General features: G+C 41.6%; 1 protein-coding gene and 1 pseudogene across 1 annotated transcript; one reads left to right on the forward strand and one right to left on the reverse strand.

Moving 5' to 3' along the window:
• The first annotated feature begins 2,988 nt into the window (after positions 1-2,988).
• On the forward strand, positions 2,989-5,653 carry LOC119324282 (putative F-box/kelch-repeat protein At3g17540). Its single transcript, XM_037598049.1, has 2 exons — positions 2,989-3,109; positions 4,196-5,653. Exon 2 carries the CDS (start codon positions 4,249-4,251, stop codon positions 5,362-5,364), a length of 1,116 nt encoding a protein of 371 aa, XP_037453946.1. The 5' UTR covers positions 2,989-3,109; positions 4,196-4,248; the 3' UTR covers positions 5,365-5,653.
• Positions 5,654-10,962: 5,309 nt separating this feature from the next.
• On the reverse strand, positions 10,963-16,144 carry LOC119325572 (annotated as a pseudogene).
• Positions 16,145-17,611: the final 1,467 nt, after the last annotated feature.

Consider the following 17,611-nt stretch of genomic DNA (forward strand, 5'->3'; position numbering starts at 1 on the left):
GTCAATTATGGGTCGTGGCCCAGTAGGACTCATTGTGTAACATTCCATGTGGTTGGGAAGGTTCCGTTTCCTTTTCTCTGTTTTTCTGTATTTGCTTTTGTTTTTTTTAAGAATTTTATGAGTTTTTATTTATTTTTATTTTTTATGTATGTGTCTTTGACTCCTCTTCTTCTTCCTCTTTATAATTTTTTAATATATGTGTATATTTTTACAAATACATGTCGAAGATTTTCTTATCCATGTTAACTTTTTTAGATTCATGTCGAAATGATTCGCTTCAACCACTCGTTCTTGTGCAAGTACCCGCCACCTACATGTCTTTCAAATGGGCTCTTAATCAGATGGTCGGGAGCCAACCCCTCTGTGTCCACGTTCTGCAACTGGTCCATTATTTCAGAAAGGGGTTCTGCAACTATTCCCTTGCTGAAAACCGACCAAGGACATATGTTACATTAAAAAAAACCGCAACAAGACCCATGTTGCAAAAAAAAAAAATCACAACATGACCCGTATTGTAAAAAAATAAATCCGGCAACACAACCTATATTGGAAAAACCCCTGCAACATAACCTCTATTGGAAATGTCTCCGCAGCCAATACATTTGTTGCAAAGTGAGAGATGTTTGGCTAATCCATTGTGTCAAATCCGATGGCTCGTGAGGCGGCAGATCCTTTAATAAGATCCATCGGTCGACGCGTAGCAGTCCCTTTTTTTTAATATATGTTAATTTTTTAGATACATGACAAAATTTTCAATTACACGCTTAATATTATTTGGACACATGTTGAATTTTTTAAATACATGATGAACATTTTTTAAAACACACTGATTTTTTTAAAGACACACTGAATCATTTTGAGATACATGTTGGACATTTATGTAATACACGCTGAACATTGTTTTGAACACGTTGAACTTTTCAAATGCAGGGCAATTTTTTTAGTGTAAATGATGTTCATTTTCTCATGCACGATGACCATTTTTTAAGTCCATAATGTACAATTCTTTAAATATATCATGATCATTTTTTAATTGGGACAAACATATTTTTTAACGTGCCAACAGTTTCAATGATAAGAATATTTTTCTAAATGTATGAATATTATTTGCAAATTTCATGAAACTCAAAATACTAGTGGAAACTAATTTAAAAAAACCAGTAAACATTTTTGAGGAAAAAAATGCACAGAACCAAACTAATGGTGTACACGGTGTACTGGGCCGGCGCATCTCCTTCCCGTAGGCCATATACATCACCGCTCAAACCCCGTGGCTGGTCGACACCGCACGGCACCGCCGGCTCATCACTGCTCGAGCTCCGCCGCCGGTGGCCGGGATCTCAAACCGTTTTTATCGTTGGATTCCTCCCATCGAGATCTTCAAAACTAGATCCCATGTTGATAGATTTTGATGAATTTTTTTTCACGGAAAAAACCAAACCGGGAGCACGGGTTTTTTCCCTTTCTGAAAGAGGCACACACGTGCCTCTCGTGTAATCACAAACGTGCCTCTCGCGGAAGCAAAATAGTGCCTCTCGCGAAAGAAAAAAAACAGTAAATGCGTTTTTTTAGTTTCCGAGAGGCATGGCCGTGACTCTCGCGAAAACACAACCGTGCCTCTCGCGGAAGCAAAATCATGCCTCTCGCAGAAGGAAAATAAAACAAAAAAACACTTTTTTCTGAGAGGCACGGCCGTGACTCTTGCGAAAGCAAAACCGTGCCTCTCATGGAAGGAGGAAAACATAAAACACGTTTTTTTTTTCGTTTCCGAGAGGCACGACAGTGACTCTGACGAAAGCAAAACCATGCCGCTCGCAGAAGCAAAACCGTGACTCTCGTGAAAAAAACACATTTTTTTCACGGGAAAAAAGTCTTTTACAAAAAAAAAGTTGATCCAAAAGCTAAGGAAGACCGTTGGAAAACCGAAACGTAAAAAAAAAACTGTTTAAAAAGCCGGAAACATATGCGGAAAAAATATTCGGAGAAAGCGCCCAGAGCGCGAAACATGGCGGGTCGGATGAGAACGCACCAAGTGACGCTGGTCGTTAAAAGGCTCCCAAAGAAGCGTTCGTCAACTAATTGCTCTCATGTCTCTCAGGGTGTGGTCAGTTATGGGTCGTGGCCCAGTAGAAGTCATTGTGTAACAATCCATGCGGGCTGCGGAGGTTTCGTATGGTTATTTTCCTTTCCTTTGTTTTTGTGTAGTGATTTTTGGTTTTCTTTTACAGTTTTTTTTGGTTTTTACTTTTTCGGATACATGTTAAATATTTTTAGATACATGGTAAATTTTCCAAATACACGCTGATTTTTAACACGTGTTGAAAAATTGTTAAACACACAACGAACATTTTTTAAACACATCTAATTTTTTTAAAATACACGCTGAATCATTTTCAAATACATGTTGGACATCTCTCTAATACGCACTGAACATTGTTTTGAACACGTTGAACGCTTTTAAATGCATAGTGAATATTTGAATACACAGTGAACATTTCTCATGCATGATGACCTTTTTTTCAAATGCATAATGTACAACTTTTATATATCGTGAACATTTTTTGTGGAATGATACAAACAATATGTTTAAGATGCCAACATTTTTCAAGATATTTTTTTTCCTAAATTTATGAATATTATTTAAAAAATATCAACAAACTAGCGGAAACAAATGTAAAAAACAAACAGCAATGAAAACCAGGAAAAAAAAAACCCACAGAACCAAACCAATGCTACAGGGCAGAAAACCTTGTCTCAAAAAAAAAAAAAACAATACAAGCGATACATCACCGCTCAACTCTGCTCCACTCCTCACCGCCGGCTCATCACCGCTCGAGCTCCGCCGCCCGCCCGTAATCAGCCGCTGGCGACGCGCGTGGCCGACAAGCCAAGGCCCTTCACCGACCGGTTGCGCGCCAGCTTGGTCCTCCCTCGACCCCCGCCGCCGGCCGCCCGCCAGCTTCCTCCTCCCTCGACCCCCGCCACCGGGCGCGCCGCGGAGTCCTGCAGCTGGACGCACGGCCACGTTGGCCCGGATCTCTGCCACCGGGCGCGCCCAAGCCGCAGTGCCTGCAGGTTGCGTCGACAAAGTGCACGCAAAGTGTTCGCGGTAATGCCTCTTCGTCAGAAATGCAAAAATTCGTTTCCATGGTGCACCGTACGTTTGTCCAAGTGATTCATATGCTTGTTTTAGTTACCTGTATGGCTGCTCACGCTCAACCTGCATTTGTTTGTTTGGTTGCAAATGCCGCCTAGTTTGTTTGGTATGGATCCTCATGTTCAAGCTGCATTATATGTTTACCAGTTGCCATCTGATTTTTGGTTTGGTTGTCCTGAACCTGAACCATATCTTCCCCTTAATCATTTCTTCCACAAGATAGGTGTTAACGGAGTGCTTGCCATAGGTAGTAAACTGATCCTTATGCTTGTTTGGCTGCATACGCATAGAGTTATTAGTATCGTCCTGCCCTATCTGCTATATCATGTTGCTGTATATAGGTAGCATTGCAGAGTAAGTGCCTGGGTTCCCCAATTTGATTGTAGGAAGAGCCAGTAGAGTAGCAGTTATTAGCTGTGAGGTTCCAGGTTATAACGTCTTGGCCATAACCCACGTGAGTGGTGAGAACAAGCGGTCTTATCCTGATGAAAGAGTTATATTGCGCCTCAGAATTCGTTCTCTGATGGCCTCTCATCCATCTGTTATTCGTCATCCCATTTGGGCAGCTAGCTTGCATTGTTATCTACCAACTGTCATTCCAGAAGGAAGCACAGGCACCGTCGTCGTTGTTGATAGTGGTGCAAGCAGCAAGGCAATTCAGAGTTTTTCTCTAAGCATCTCCAAGACATGTTGTGGCTGTACCTGCATGCATAACCTGATTTTGAGTTTCTTGTTACTACAGTAGTTCCTTAAATCTTTGGAACTGAACGTACGTCACAGATGCGCAGCTACTACTCTGATTAAGTACTTGCACATGAAGATTGTTAATAATAAATCTATTTCTGATCTGTGTTTGAAATAAGCACCAACTCAATGGACCTGGCTTAGCCCTTACCTTCTCAAGATTGTGCTGTTCTTTTGAACCACCTATTTTTGCATTATGTTCATAAGTAGCTGCTTGTTATATGCATTTTAATTATTTTATCACAGGGTGACAAGCTTTGAACCTGACAACAATTCATTTTTATGTTACTATAGGGATCATCTGACATTTCAAGTACTAATCGATCTCAGATTGTGCTTCTTTTGCGATGGCGAGGAGATCTAGCAGGAAGAGAAATGTGCAGACTGTTCTCACCGACCTCCCTGACGCACTCATCGTCGAGATCCTGTCACGGCTGCCACTTAAGTCGCTTTGCTGCTGCAAGTGTGTCGACACGCACTGGTACGACCTCATCTCCCACCCTGAACACATCAAGAAGCTCCCACAGACCCTCGCCGGCTTCTTCTTTGACACCGAAGACATAGGACGCTGTCCCAAAGTAGCTCGGCACTTTGCCAATATCGGTGAAGGACCTCAGATTGATCCCAGTTTCCCCTTCTTGCCGCCTGAGTTTGAGCTCGTCAGGCTGGAGGACTGTTGTGATGGCCTTCTCTTGTGCTGCTCTTCTCAGCGTCCGTTCCGCCATTTAGTTTGCAATCCTGCCACAGAGAGATGGGTCGTGTTACCAACGTTGCCAGCTGACTCCAGTTGTGTAGCTCAGGAAGAAACCTTTCATTTGGCTTTTGATCGTGATGTTTCCTCCCATTTCCATGTGTTTCAGATTATGTTGAAAGAGTGCCTGAATGTGACAGGCATAAATATATACTCGTCGGAAACTGGGTCATGGAGCTTCAAAGAAAGTGGGTGGGAATCTGATACCAGTATTTGCCACAACAGACATTTGTTTCATCAAGGCATGCTGCACTTTGTTAGTTTTGAGTCTACAGTAGTGTCGGTAGACTTGGAGGGGAAGAAATGGAGGGCAATTCCAGTGCCAGAAGGAGTGCAAAGGTCCGAGCTTGGTATTCTTGGTCGGTCCCAGGGGCACTTGCATTACATGCTGCACACAGATAATCGTTTTACAGTTTCCATCTGGTGTCTTCAGAACTATGATTCAGATGAATGGATGCTGAAGCACCATTTGAACAATAACAAGTTGCTGAACAGTACAGGTACAGTCTATGGCTATGAATTCAGTGCCATCTCATGTCATCCAGATCGTAGTTTGATTTGCTATGCTAATCTTCGCGACAACACAATGATGGCGTATGACAGTGCTCGCGAGGAGGCTCGTGTTCTCATCAGTTTTGGGCGAGGCGATTTGATATCATGTTTTCCCTATGTTCCGCTGTTCAGCGATTCGAGTGTTCCCCTGAGTAGTTAGTTGCTCCTCGGTCTTGTGAACAAACGATTTGCAGCCGTGTAATGCTTCAAGTGCTAGCTGTGTAATGGGATTGAGACAGACTCCCCAGTGACGAGCTCTACTTGTTTGCAACCATGTTAAGTCAGAACTTCTATGTACTTTATACTATGTAGTTTTGTTTACTGTTGCATGCATGTAGCTGATATATGCACGCTGCAGAGTTGCTTATCTTTGCGACATGAGTATGGATGGATGCATATGTATTGTATAGATGGATGCAGGTCGTGACCATTTTGGCCAGCCTTTTTTACTCCATTTATGTAGTTGAATGCTGTGAATTTCTAGTTCTAGATCATCCTGGTTGGTTGTGATTCAAAACTGTATGTCTTTCCTCTCAGCAGTCGAAAGCATTTTTGCAGTTGAGGCTTGTTAGAATTTCAGTTCCCTTTCAGATAGGTATGTGAAAAGGGCAACCTATGCAACAAGTTTTCTTGCTGGGAAGCTCTTTGAGATGTTACTCCTTTTTTCTGTTGATGATGATTGATTCGCAAGGCAACTCTTTAACTTGTGCTTCCTTGCCTCATGTACATGATGAGGATGTATCTGTCTCTCTCTTTGCAGCTCAAAGGTTCAACCGTGCCTTGCCACTGCTGCTGCTGTGTTCAAATGGGCTGCTAAAGTGAGCTAATTAACATGTGAACTGTAACACTTGTATGAATGACATTGGGAACCTTGGTGGTGCTGTCAAGGAGACGATCTCTGCTGAAATGGTGATGAACCTTTGAGATTGCAGCCTCCACGAAATTGTGCCCTGATAGCTGAAGATAGATACAGCCTGAGCTGAGCATGAATACATGAGGCAACAAAACAGAGTGTGTCCGTTCCCAACATCAGCCAGGACATAGAAATAATCATCTGCTGTCCTCAAGCATCTAGCTAGCTAGCAATAATCATCTGCTACTGCAAAATTAATTAATGCCTGGTAACATCAAGTTTTAACAGCAGCAATACTATGTAGCAATCTTGTACTGAAGTCAGAAAGACTGTAAGAATATATAGCATCATGCAAGTCGTCGAGAAAACGAGAAGATCTCACGAATGAATTGCTTAAGTTCAGGATACTACGTACAACTGAGCTTCCTTGATGCCAAGTTTGCGGAAGAACTCGCTCAAGGAAATAACTAATCAAGAACAAAATGGCTTCATCCAGTTTGAACAATTGCCGGCATCTCAATCTCTGACTGGAGGACCACAGCTACTTAGGGAGTAGCCGATTCTGATTCACGTATGTATCAACTGCCAGTACAGTGCATGATGTTATATATCAACTGCCGAATGTAAAAGGAGCAGGAGCAGCAACCAGCAACTCTGATATTCTTGGCTTCTACTTCCAAATTAATCAGGGTAAAATTGTCCCCGGGAGAGATCTGACGATGCATTAACTGCCTACAGATTGTGGCGATTTCGATGCACAACACCTTGGCGATCTATCTGGTAGCGGTTTCGACGCCCAAATCCATCGGCATCATATTCATCCATTTCCAACATCACCAGGATCCATCACTGGAAAAATAACAAGGAAAACCACAACCCAGATGGCATACAAATGTGTAGACAGAGAGAGCCATTACAGTCGGCATGCATGTTAAATACAGTAGCTTTCTCGAATGGCAGTAGGGTAGTACTAGCCGATTTTGAAATAAAGATAGAAGTGAGTAAGCATCTGCAGGCACAGTTGACCCCCTCCTCGTGGAAACAAGCAGAATCGGCATGCCCCGCTGAAACTTAGACATGTACACTGCAGAAAATGTACTTGTTGACATGAATGTAGCTGAAAACTCTGAAAATTATTTTCAAAAGCGGATGAGGAGCAACTCTCATGTTTGGTGATGTTGCTTGGTTTTGGCTTGGTGAGATACTGATGCGAGTAATAGAAGCCCCTCTTGAGTCTTGATCCCATTCAACAAGAGAATTTCTTGTGTCAAGCACCACATCTGCTAGTGAAGCATCTGCGGAAATTTGGTACAAATACCTTGTCGCCCCAAGAGACCGAGTTCAGGATGGGTCTGAATACATCGGCACCATCTTCATCCGGGAAATAGAGAGCCAACATCACCAGAGGACGTATCAATGAAAAAAAGGAGGAAAATAACATATGAGTGTTACAGTTCGCATCTCAATTACTCCCTCTATCCAACATCACCATAATACTGGCCCATTTGGAAACAGTAGCAGAGCCAGCAACAGTTGCAGGGCAGAGCGCCGTTGAACCTTTGAGCTGCAGAGGTCAGGAAACAGAAATTTAAGAACAGCATTATGAGTCAATTAACACATCACAAAAGGTTTCCAGGCAAGACGTTAATGCATTAGGGCGAGGGTCATGTCAAAAGTTTTCCATTTTTGTTTTTTGTAATTCCTGAATATTTTTCTGAAATACCTGAATATTTGATAATTCAACAAAATAATAATTTTATGTTTCTAATTCACCATCAGTTTTTAATCCAATAACTTAAAAAAATCCAACTACTTTAAAAAAAAATCAGGTATAGGAGGAATGTATGCAAGTATTGTGAAGGAGATTACAACTACGGCGGCACAATTTCAGCAATGCACCTTCATCTTTGAAGGGCGTGATTCGAATCAAGAGGCCCATAGCCTCGCCAGACATGCTTTTGGACTAGGTTTGGGGCGCCATGTGTGGCTTATTAACCCATCTTTGAATTGTATTCCTATGAACACTACTGTTCAATAAAGCAAGCATGTTTTGGGCGCAAAAAAAAAAACCTGGGCCAACAAACGAGGACCCACATAGTCGCTGTGTCAAGGTGAGCTTTTGTTTGTCCACTGCACCCATTATGTGCGGAACAGAGCTCCCATCCACAAGGCCTTTTCAAGTTAGTGAACATTTTTTGAAATTCATAAATATTTTTTAAAATTCAAGAATAATATAGAAATTCATAAAATTTTTCTGACTCATAAATATTTTTCAAATTTGGGAGTACTGTTCTTGAATTCGCTAACATTTTTTGATATTCATGATATTTTTATAAATTTTTGACCATCTTTTAAAAAAATTAGAGCATTTGCTAAAATCATGCGGTAGACATCTATTAGGAAAAAAAGAAGTAACAAAGGGGCGTTCAGAGGATGGTACACTAATGCAGCGATTTTTATGAACTTTTTTTGAAATTTATGAATATTCTACAATTTTATGAACAATTTTGAAATTCACAAGCTTTTCAAAATTCATGAAAAAAAAGTTGAAGAGTTTTTTCAAAATTCAAGAACGTTTTTTGAATTTTTAAATTTCTTGAACATCTATTAAATTTATGAATATATTTTAAAACTTGGTTCATTTTCTAATATACTAGGTAGCCGGGTTTTGGAAAAATAACCACTCAAAGACCATCCAAAAAATTGGGGCGCCTAGAGTTTGGTACGCTAACAGAGTGGATGGTACTCCAGAGTTTTGTACGTTAGTAAACGGAGGGAGTAGCACTTGTACTCTGTTTCTAGACGAATTGGTTTCCTGTAGAATCTTGTTTGAACACACGAACACCTTCTTATCTTTTTTTTTTTTTTTTACTTTTAGCCAATGAGTTTGGTTTTGGTCCCTGTGCTCTGTTTCTAGACGAAATGGTATGATGAAGCCGCGGTTTTCTTCCTGGGAAGCTCTTTGAGATGTTACTCCTTTTTTCTGTTGATGATGATTGATTCGCAAGGCAACTCTTTAACTTGTGCTTCCTTGGCTCATGTACATGATCAGGATGTCTGTCTCTCTCTGCGGCTCAAAGGTTGAACCGTGCGTTGCGACCGCTGCTGGTTTCAAATGGGCTTGATGAGCCAGCCGAAACTCTCATGTTTGGTGAAGTTGCTGGTTTTTGGCTTGGTGATGTACTCATCATGTGAAATAATAGAAGCCCCTGTTACTGTTATGCAGTGTCCATCACCATCATGCAGATGCCTGAGCAGCAGCACCTCTTGAGGCTATTCAACAAAATTAAAGCTGGCTGGTGTGGATTGTCAGCTGCCACTGAAGGATCCACGAAACATTGGTACAAATGCTTTGTCTCCTCAAGAGATCGAAAGCGCACTGAGTTCAGAATGGGTCTCTGTCCATCAGCGTCATCTTCACCCAGGAAACAGAGAGTGCCTCCTTTCCAACATCACCCACTGAAAAAAATAACAAGGCAAATCACGATCTGAATGGTATACAAATGTGTACAAAGGGAGATCCATTGCAGTTTGCATGGTCATTAGCTTTCTTGCGGGCAATTTCGAAACCAGCAGCAGTAGAACTACATAAGCACATGCGTCGAAACAAGCAGAAAGGACATGTAAACTGAAACTCCGAAAATGGACATCCACTGCAGACAATGTATAATGTAGCTGAAAATGCAATATCGGCATGGATGTTTTTCAAACCGTACTGGATGTTCCCCGGCCTGTTGATGAGTTTTTCTAGGTTTGGTCCAAAGTGTACTCAATGCTCAACCATGTGTACCAATGACTCTGAACCTGGTTTTTAGTGGGCAGAGCAGGCAAGCCTCCAATCCAAGGTTGCAGAGGTCTTCCAGCCCGACTTCCTCCACTCGACACCAGCACTCCTTTTTTTGTTCTTGTTGTTGACAAGGGATCCCACCCGCAATGAGATGGGCCCGGTGCCTTCTTCTTCAGTTTGCCAACGAACTTGCTGAAGGAAATAACCACAAGGACATGACTGAATTTATCGGGGACAAAAACCAAACAACTGAAGATGCACAATTTACAAAAAAAAAGCAAAAGAAAGGGTCTCTCTCAAACACCTACAACTGTGGTGTGTCTACAAAAAAAAACGTAGAGAGATTATCGTCTGCTGTCCTCAAGCATCGATTTGGAGTTTAACTATCATTGCAAAAAAATGATGGGTACCACTACCAGCAGAAAGGGCATGTCTGCAGAAACTTAGACACATTCATTGCAGACTGCTACGTACTGCAAATTAATTGATGATTGCTAAAATCGAAATTTAACTGCAATATATATAATATATCAACAGCATATTGATCTGTGAAGGACTGTAATCATATATAACAGCATCCAAATCATCGAGAAAACAAGAAGTGCTCATCAAGTTTTTAGTTCTGGAACCTATAACATGGGCACTGAGCTCCCTTCAAAATTACTAACTTCAGAAATAGCTAACCAAGAATGCAATGGCATTACCCAATTTAAACAACTGTCAGCGTCAATCTATGACTGAAGGCAGTTTACCCATTCAGAAAGAGCACACATTTTCTGAATGAAAACTCTGAACTGGGATTGTTGACAGCAGGAATTAATCTTGTCTCAAGATGGTTTCCGACAACATAGATCAGCCACAACACTCGAGTGCCCAATAATCAGCCAGTACTGATCTGGTTACCACAGCAAATGATTAACAAATGAACTGTAAAATCAAGATTTAATTGACAGTAATACATACCAGTTGACAGGCTTATATTAAGCTGTAAACAACCGTAAGGAAACATATATAACATCATCCGAATTATTGAGAAAACTATTGAGAAGAAGCAGAGCGTAACAGGGGCACAAAAGCTTGCTTCATGAAAGAACACGACGGCCACAGACAGGTGGATAAAAGAGCAAAGGAGAAATGTATTACCGGTACAGCTACAGAATGACGACTTGCCAAAGAGCATGACAACTACAGAATGACGACTACGAATGGTCGCCCAATAATATTAAACCATCAATAAGGATGACTGATTATTACAGAAAATGCAGTACAGCAACAGCCTTAACCAATTCTACAATTTTGTAACATCAAAGAGAGATGAATCGAGCTAGACACTAGTATTAAACTTGAGAACCGGTGGCCAGACGACGAGCAGAAGCAACTCCCCTGTTGTTGGCTTGTTAATTCAAAGTAGCAATTTCTGAAAGAGTAGACTAGGGTGGTTGGGATGTGTGCTGACTCCTCTCTCCATGACAGTCTTCACGGCTTCAACTATGTCATCATCACCCTTAACACCAATGCATTTGACACTAGTGAGGCAGGGGAGGTTCTCAATTCCAAAGCCAAGAGAGTTAGCTTCAACCATGCGAAACTCATGAAGCTCTAGTTTTTCAAGCTTCGGCATGGACCCTGTCCCAAACATCAGATCTACTGGTTTAAGATATCCGTGATAAATAAAAGTATTCAAGAATCGGAACCCAACTTCATCACTAAATCTGAGCTTTCTGTTTGACTCTGTTTGATTCAGATCCAGAAAGAGCAGACTGGGTAAAGCCCCAAGGGTGCAGAGGTCGTCCTGCTTGAGCCTCTCCACAGCAAGGCGTAGCCGTTGGAGGTTTCTGAGGGAGCCCATCCATGCTGGAACCTGTGGGAAGGCCGACAAATAGAAAGAAAGGTCCTCAAGGGTAGGCAGGCACAAAGATTCCCCATGTAAGAGGTTGCGCTGAAGCCAAATAGTCAGGGAGCGCAGATTCTGGGTGCCTAGCTTACACAGGGAGGAGACGATAGCTTTGTTGCGGTCCTCCCGAAGCGCATTTGTATCCTCAGTGTCAGATTCAACTCTGAAATCAATGATAAGCCGCAGATTCCTCAAATTCATTAGTTGACCAAGGCCACATAGGAAGTCAAATGGCTGAACAGAGATCCTCACATCTTCCAACGTTTCCAGTGCTTGCATCTTCGCAATCCCATCAGGAAATTTCACAGCATGACTAACAAGTAGATGCAACAATTTTCTGAGATTAACAATAGACGCAGGCAATTCCTTTAGAGAAGTCCCTCTTACGTCCAGCACTTCTAAGCATCCTAAACAACCAATTTGTTCTGGGAGCTTGCTTATTTCTGTACCTTTGAGATTCAGGTACCTCAGCTGGAACAACCTCACTATATTTTCAAGATGACGATCTTTCAATTCGGAGCAATCCATCAAGTCAAGAACACGCAGATGTCTGAACTCCTCCAAAGAAGGGATTTCCATTGAACCTCTAACCACAATAAGTGATCGGACATGGGACAACACGAGACCTTCTGCCAGTACTGTTGAACTTTCTTCTTTGACACCTTGTAGACAGAGTCGACGGACAACTTTACTTTGGTTCCCAATTGTCATAATGGGAACACCAAGTACGGTAACAAAGTTCTCTTCAATAGACTTGGATATGATGAAATCAAGAATTGTGTCATGAACTCGACAACTATCCACATTGCCATAGTCATCTGTCTCCCCAGGTTGGATCAAACTCCTATTGAGTAGTTCATTAAAACACCTTTCTCCTAACTCATATGCCGTGTATCTACCCTCTCTATGAATGAATCCTTCAGCAATCCATCTTCTTATCAGGCCCTTCTTCTTAATAATAGAATCTTCTAGATATGTGCTTAGGTAAGAGGCAACTTTTTAGATAAGGAGGCAGATCAAAGTAACTAAGTGATAATATCTTCATCATTCCATCAACGCTGGGATTCCTTTCAAGTGCACGACCAATTGAAATTTTCACTTGATTCCATATACTTTCTTTTCTTTCTATGTTAGCCAACAAACCAGATACAGCAATGATCGCCAAAGGTAGCCCATCACATTTTTCCAAGATCTGCTCAGAAACCTGTTTAAGGTATGAAGGGCAATCATCTTCGGACTTGAATAATCTACTATAAAATAACTGTCTTGAGTGAACAATATCAAGAGCTTTTATATTATAAATATGACCACCGAATAGCGATCGACATGAATTAGCAACATCCTTCATACGAGTGGTGGTGATTATTATGCCGCTGCTGGTCATGGGGAATACACACTTGATGACATCCCATGTTTCATTCTTCCATATATCGTCTACAACAATGCAATACCTGCACATGGATTTACAAGCTTGTCTTTAATATAAAGAGCATATAATATGAGGCTTTTCCTTACTGACAATGTAAAATAAGGATATATAAGCAGCGATTTAAATTGGAGATATGGCCATAGAAAATAGGAACATATCAGCCCAGTTTGGTTGAGAAGCATGCAACAATTCAAGCAAGAGATATATCGATTCATACCCGATGATTGGATAATCATAGCGAGGCAACTAATTATGGGTGGGTGTGGGCAATAAACAAAGAATCTAGGCGTGGTTCTGAACAGCCGGTGATTCGAGACGAAATGGGTAAAGCCATGGTTCCAAATTTTAGTTTCAAAAATATTTTAGTCACCACAAAAATTAATGATACTTTAAAATATAAGCCCAAACAAAGAATCATTTGACTGTAACTTCCATTTGAATTGTTTGACATGTGTTCGAATTATGTTAGAAAATCCCTGCAAAAAATTATGTTAGAAATTAGTTAAAATTCACGTGCCATGGAAATACTTTGACCGCAATGCAAATATTTTGGTAGTTATTAAGTAATGCTAGACATGCAAACACTAAGGCATGTCGTGGGAATTATACCTTAGTCTTTGTGTGAAGTCAATCAATGGAGCTATGTACTGGAGATCGTAATATGTCAGAATTCAGAAGAAAGAAAAATACATGGCCATGGTCTCTTAGGTTAGTTTGTTGATTTGTTTTCACAAGGTCTCTGTTCCATTTCAATTATTGTTTTGGGCATCAACATGGTCATCTGGCCATTACACTTTCTAATATCATATTAGAAAAAATATATATTAAAATGTACGCATACAACTATAATTATGTTTGCTGGCAAGCTACTAGTATGATTTTCATGTGAAATGTGACAAGTAAAAGAATAAGTAGAAATTGTACCTTTTCTCCGCTAGGTGATTACGAATCTTCTCGGTGACTTGTTGTATGCTCCCTACTTCTGTGGCAGCATAACTTTGACCACTAACTTCACTAAGAATAGTTCTCAGGATATTCATCATATCTGGATTTCGCAACACTGATACAAAAGCTTTGCAGTTGAATTTCTCTTTGAGATGTTGATACACTTGGTTTGCGAGAGTTGTCTTGCCCATTCCTCCAGATCCAACAATGGAGACCATCCTCAGTTGTTGTGACTGTTGCGTTGATGCAACTCCATCTTCCCCAATCAACAATTTGATTAGCTCGGCCTTCGGTTCACCAATCCCCACGAGGCTTGAGGCATGCTCAAAGATAACAAGAGCTCTAGGGTCAACGGTTGCACTTTTCATGTTGGAGAAGGCCTGGCGAGTCTTGTACCTTTCATTCCTGTCGCCCGCCTCAGTGACCTGTTGCTTCAGATCTTGGAACATCTGATGGTGAGCCTTCCTCTTCCCCAACTTGCCGAGAATGTGCTTGATCTTACTTATGAAGCCATCTGGCTTAGCATCTTTGTTGGCTTCGTCTTGCATGAAGTCATCGATGGAGTCCTCTATATCATAAGAGAGCTCCCGGACCTTGGACATCCATACCTTATCTTGCACATCAGGGTCTTCCTCCTCCGACATCTTGAGGAGAAAGGCGTGTATGGCGGTAAGCTCAGCAGTGAGAAACTTGATCTCGCTGTGCACCCCCTTGTGAAGGTTGTACTCTTGGACCAGCAGAGTGCCCAGCTTGTCTAGGACAGAGTTGAGGGCCCCTGTGGCTGCACTCACCATGACCCCCTCCATGATCACGCTAGTTCAGCAGTTAACTTGGTGTGGATGGCTATGTACCAACCAGTCGTGTAGGTCGAATGCACTGACGATAATAAGCAGCTGCTACAGTAGTATATTTGCTTGGTCAATCAACAAACACCCTGAAAGAGGATTAATCGAAGTAAGCATAAATGCACTGAACAATCTACTGACCAACATGCATGTGCCGCCGAAAGGCGATGAGATGGAAGCAGGGCAGGGGAGGGGGAGGATCCTGTCCTGAAACCTGGAATTTTCTTCACTGGGTTAGCAGAGTCGGTCGATCACAATGACGGATGGCTCTACAAAATTGGCAACATGAAAGGAAAGGAGGATGTATTATTATTAACACTGAACAAGCTACAAAATTGTGGATCGCTCTACAATATTGGCAACATGAAACGGAAAGGAGGATGTATTATTATTAACACAAACAAGCTACAAAATTGTGGATCGCTCTACAATATTGGCAACATGAAACGGAAAGGAGGATGTATTATTATTATTAACACAGAACAAGCTACAAAATTGTGGATGGCTCTACAAGATTGGCAACATGAAAAGGAAAGGACAAAGGAGGATGTATTGTTATTAACACTGAACAAGCTAGAAATCGCTCCGATGTGAGAGATCTAAGAAGGGCACAAATAGTTCCTCACCTCAGAGTTAGGTTGCTCTGTTGGCGCACTGACGGTGAATAGTGGAATTTTATGAACCCTGAAAGAGAATGGATTGACGGAGGTGAGCCAAACCATTGCTGCGCCAAACGAGCTAGCCGGATGGGAGCAGCGGCGGCATAAGGAGGAGATCGAAACACGTCAGGGAGGGAGGGAGGGGACGGGGCCGTACCTATCGGGATTGATCGGCCGTGGAGGATGGCCGGCCACGAAGTAGCCCCGGCCGGCGCCTCGCCCGACGAGGAGAGGGACGCCGGCGACACGTGAACAGCTCAGAGTTGGCTCTCTCTGTTCGCGGTATGGATCAAGCGCACCGACGGTGAACAGTGGATCTGTTGTCGATTGACGGAGGTAAGCCGGCGCAGGACTATGCGCGCAGCCGCGGGACGGGAGGAGATGGAAGCACCGCAGCAGGGAAGGGGACGGGGCCGGGGCCGTACCTAGCGGGATCGAGAGGCCCCGTGCACCACGCAGTAGCCCGGCGAGGAAGCTCGAACGACGGCAAGCAAGCAGTGGGCGAGCGACAAGGGGATGGATGGAATGGATGTGGTCGTCGGCGTACGAACAGAGGTGGGTCGTCGTCGTTCCGCCTAATCCTACGTCCGTCTCTCTGCTCTGTGGGCCCATCCACACGTGGCCCTCTCGTGACACACACAAAATTAACATTATTTATTCAGGGAAGGTCTTATTTAGAATTTACTACTCCCTCCCCCACCGTACGCTAGAGTCAAAAACACTCTTATATTACTAGCAAACATGCTCGTGCGTTGCAACGGGAGATAAAAAATTTAGAAAAAAATTTATGCGTTAGTCTAATAAGTTGGACTTAATACCACGACATATGAGCTTCCTCTATTTTAACACGGAGGCTCACCATGTTGCCACTTATCTTTTCTCTCACCCTTGCTAATGATGGTCGCGATGTCCACGTGATCATAATGCATTTGACGTGGTAAATCCCAAGGTTATGAGCTTTGCCACTTCACGCCACACTTGTCATTATGTTGCGCAAGGGAATGTCTAAAACTTAAATTTTTCTATCTCATCAACCACAAACTACTAACAATGCTTAGACATATAAAGAGTTTTCAAAAACTAATCAAATCCTATACTTAAAAGACTTTTGAATCGGCGAACAGTTTAGCGAATCGAAAAAGTTCTTTTTTAAAATTTTGGATTTAACGTTCGTTTTGTTTATGAGCATTTTTTGAAATGCATGAATAATTTTCAAATACTTCAACATTTTTTGACTCAACATTTTTTAATCGATGATTTTTAAAAATATTGGAGAATTAGTTTTAAAATTTGTGATTTTTTGAACTTTTGTGAATTTGTAATTTTTTTGAACTTTTGTTAACAAGCTCTAAAATTTCATGGAATTTTTTTCAGATACACGAATGTGTTTCGAATACATGGTTATTTTTTAAAAATCATGAACATGATACTATTTCCTGACCACTTTTTAAAATCATGATTTTTATAATTTGTGAACAGTATGTAAAATCACCGACACTTTTCGAATCCGAGAAAATTTGATGATTTTCCATTTTTGAATGCACAAACATTTTATGATTTCTTTAACAATTTTCTGAAACTCATACCTTTTAAATTTGGAATATCTCGAATGAGAAACATATGGAATATCCCGAATTTTCCATTTTTGAATTCACAAACATTTTATTTTCTGAAACGGAAATAAAATGAGAAAAGAAAAAAGAGAAAAATGAAATTAAAAAAAGATATGTGAAGCCACGCACATGGGCCGGCCCATTAATACAGTAAACGTTTTGTGAGAAAAGGAAGGGAAAAAGTGTGAAAAGGTGGGAATCGAACCCTGGTCTCCAGGGAAGAAAAGCAATGAGCTAGCCACTGGAGCACTAGTGCATTTGTGCTTCATAAGGGAGTCATACCTTTCAAAACTCCAGGATGGAGGTGACTTTTGAAAAAAAAATCAAATCGTTTTCTTTACTTATGGGTGGCATAGTGGGTAATTTCTAGCAACTTCGGGGG

The sequence above is a fragment of the Triticum dicoccoides genome, chromosome 6B (assembly GCF_002162155.2).
Source record: "Triticum dicoccoides isolate Atlit2015 ecotype Zavitan chromosome 6B, WEW_v2.0, whole genome shotgun sequence".
NCBI classification, from domain to species: domain Eukaryota; kingdom Viridiplantae; phylum Streptophyta; class Magnoliopsida; order Poales; family Poaceae; genus Triticum; species Triticum dicoccoides.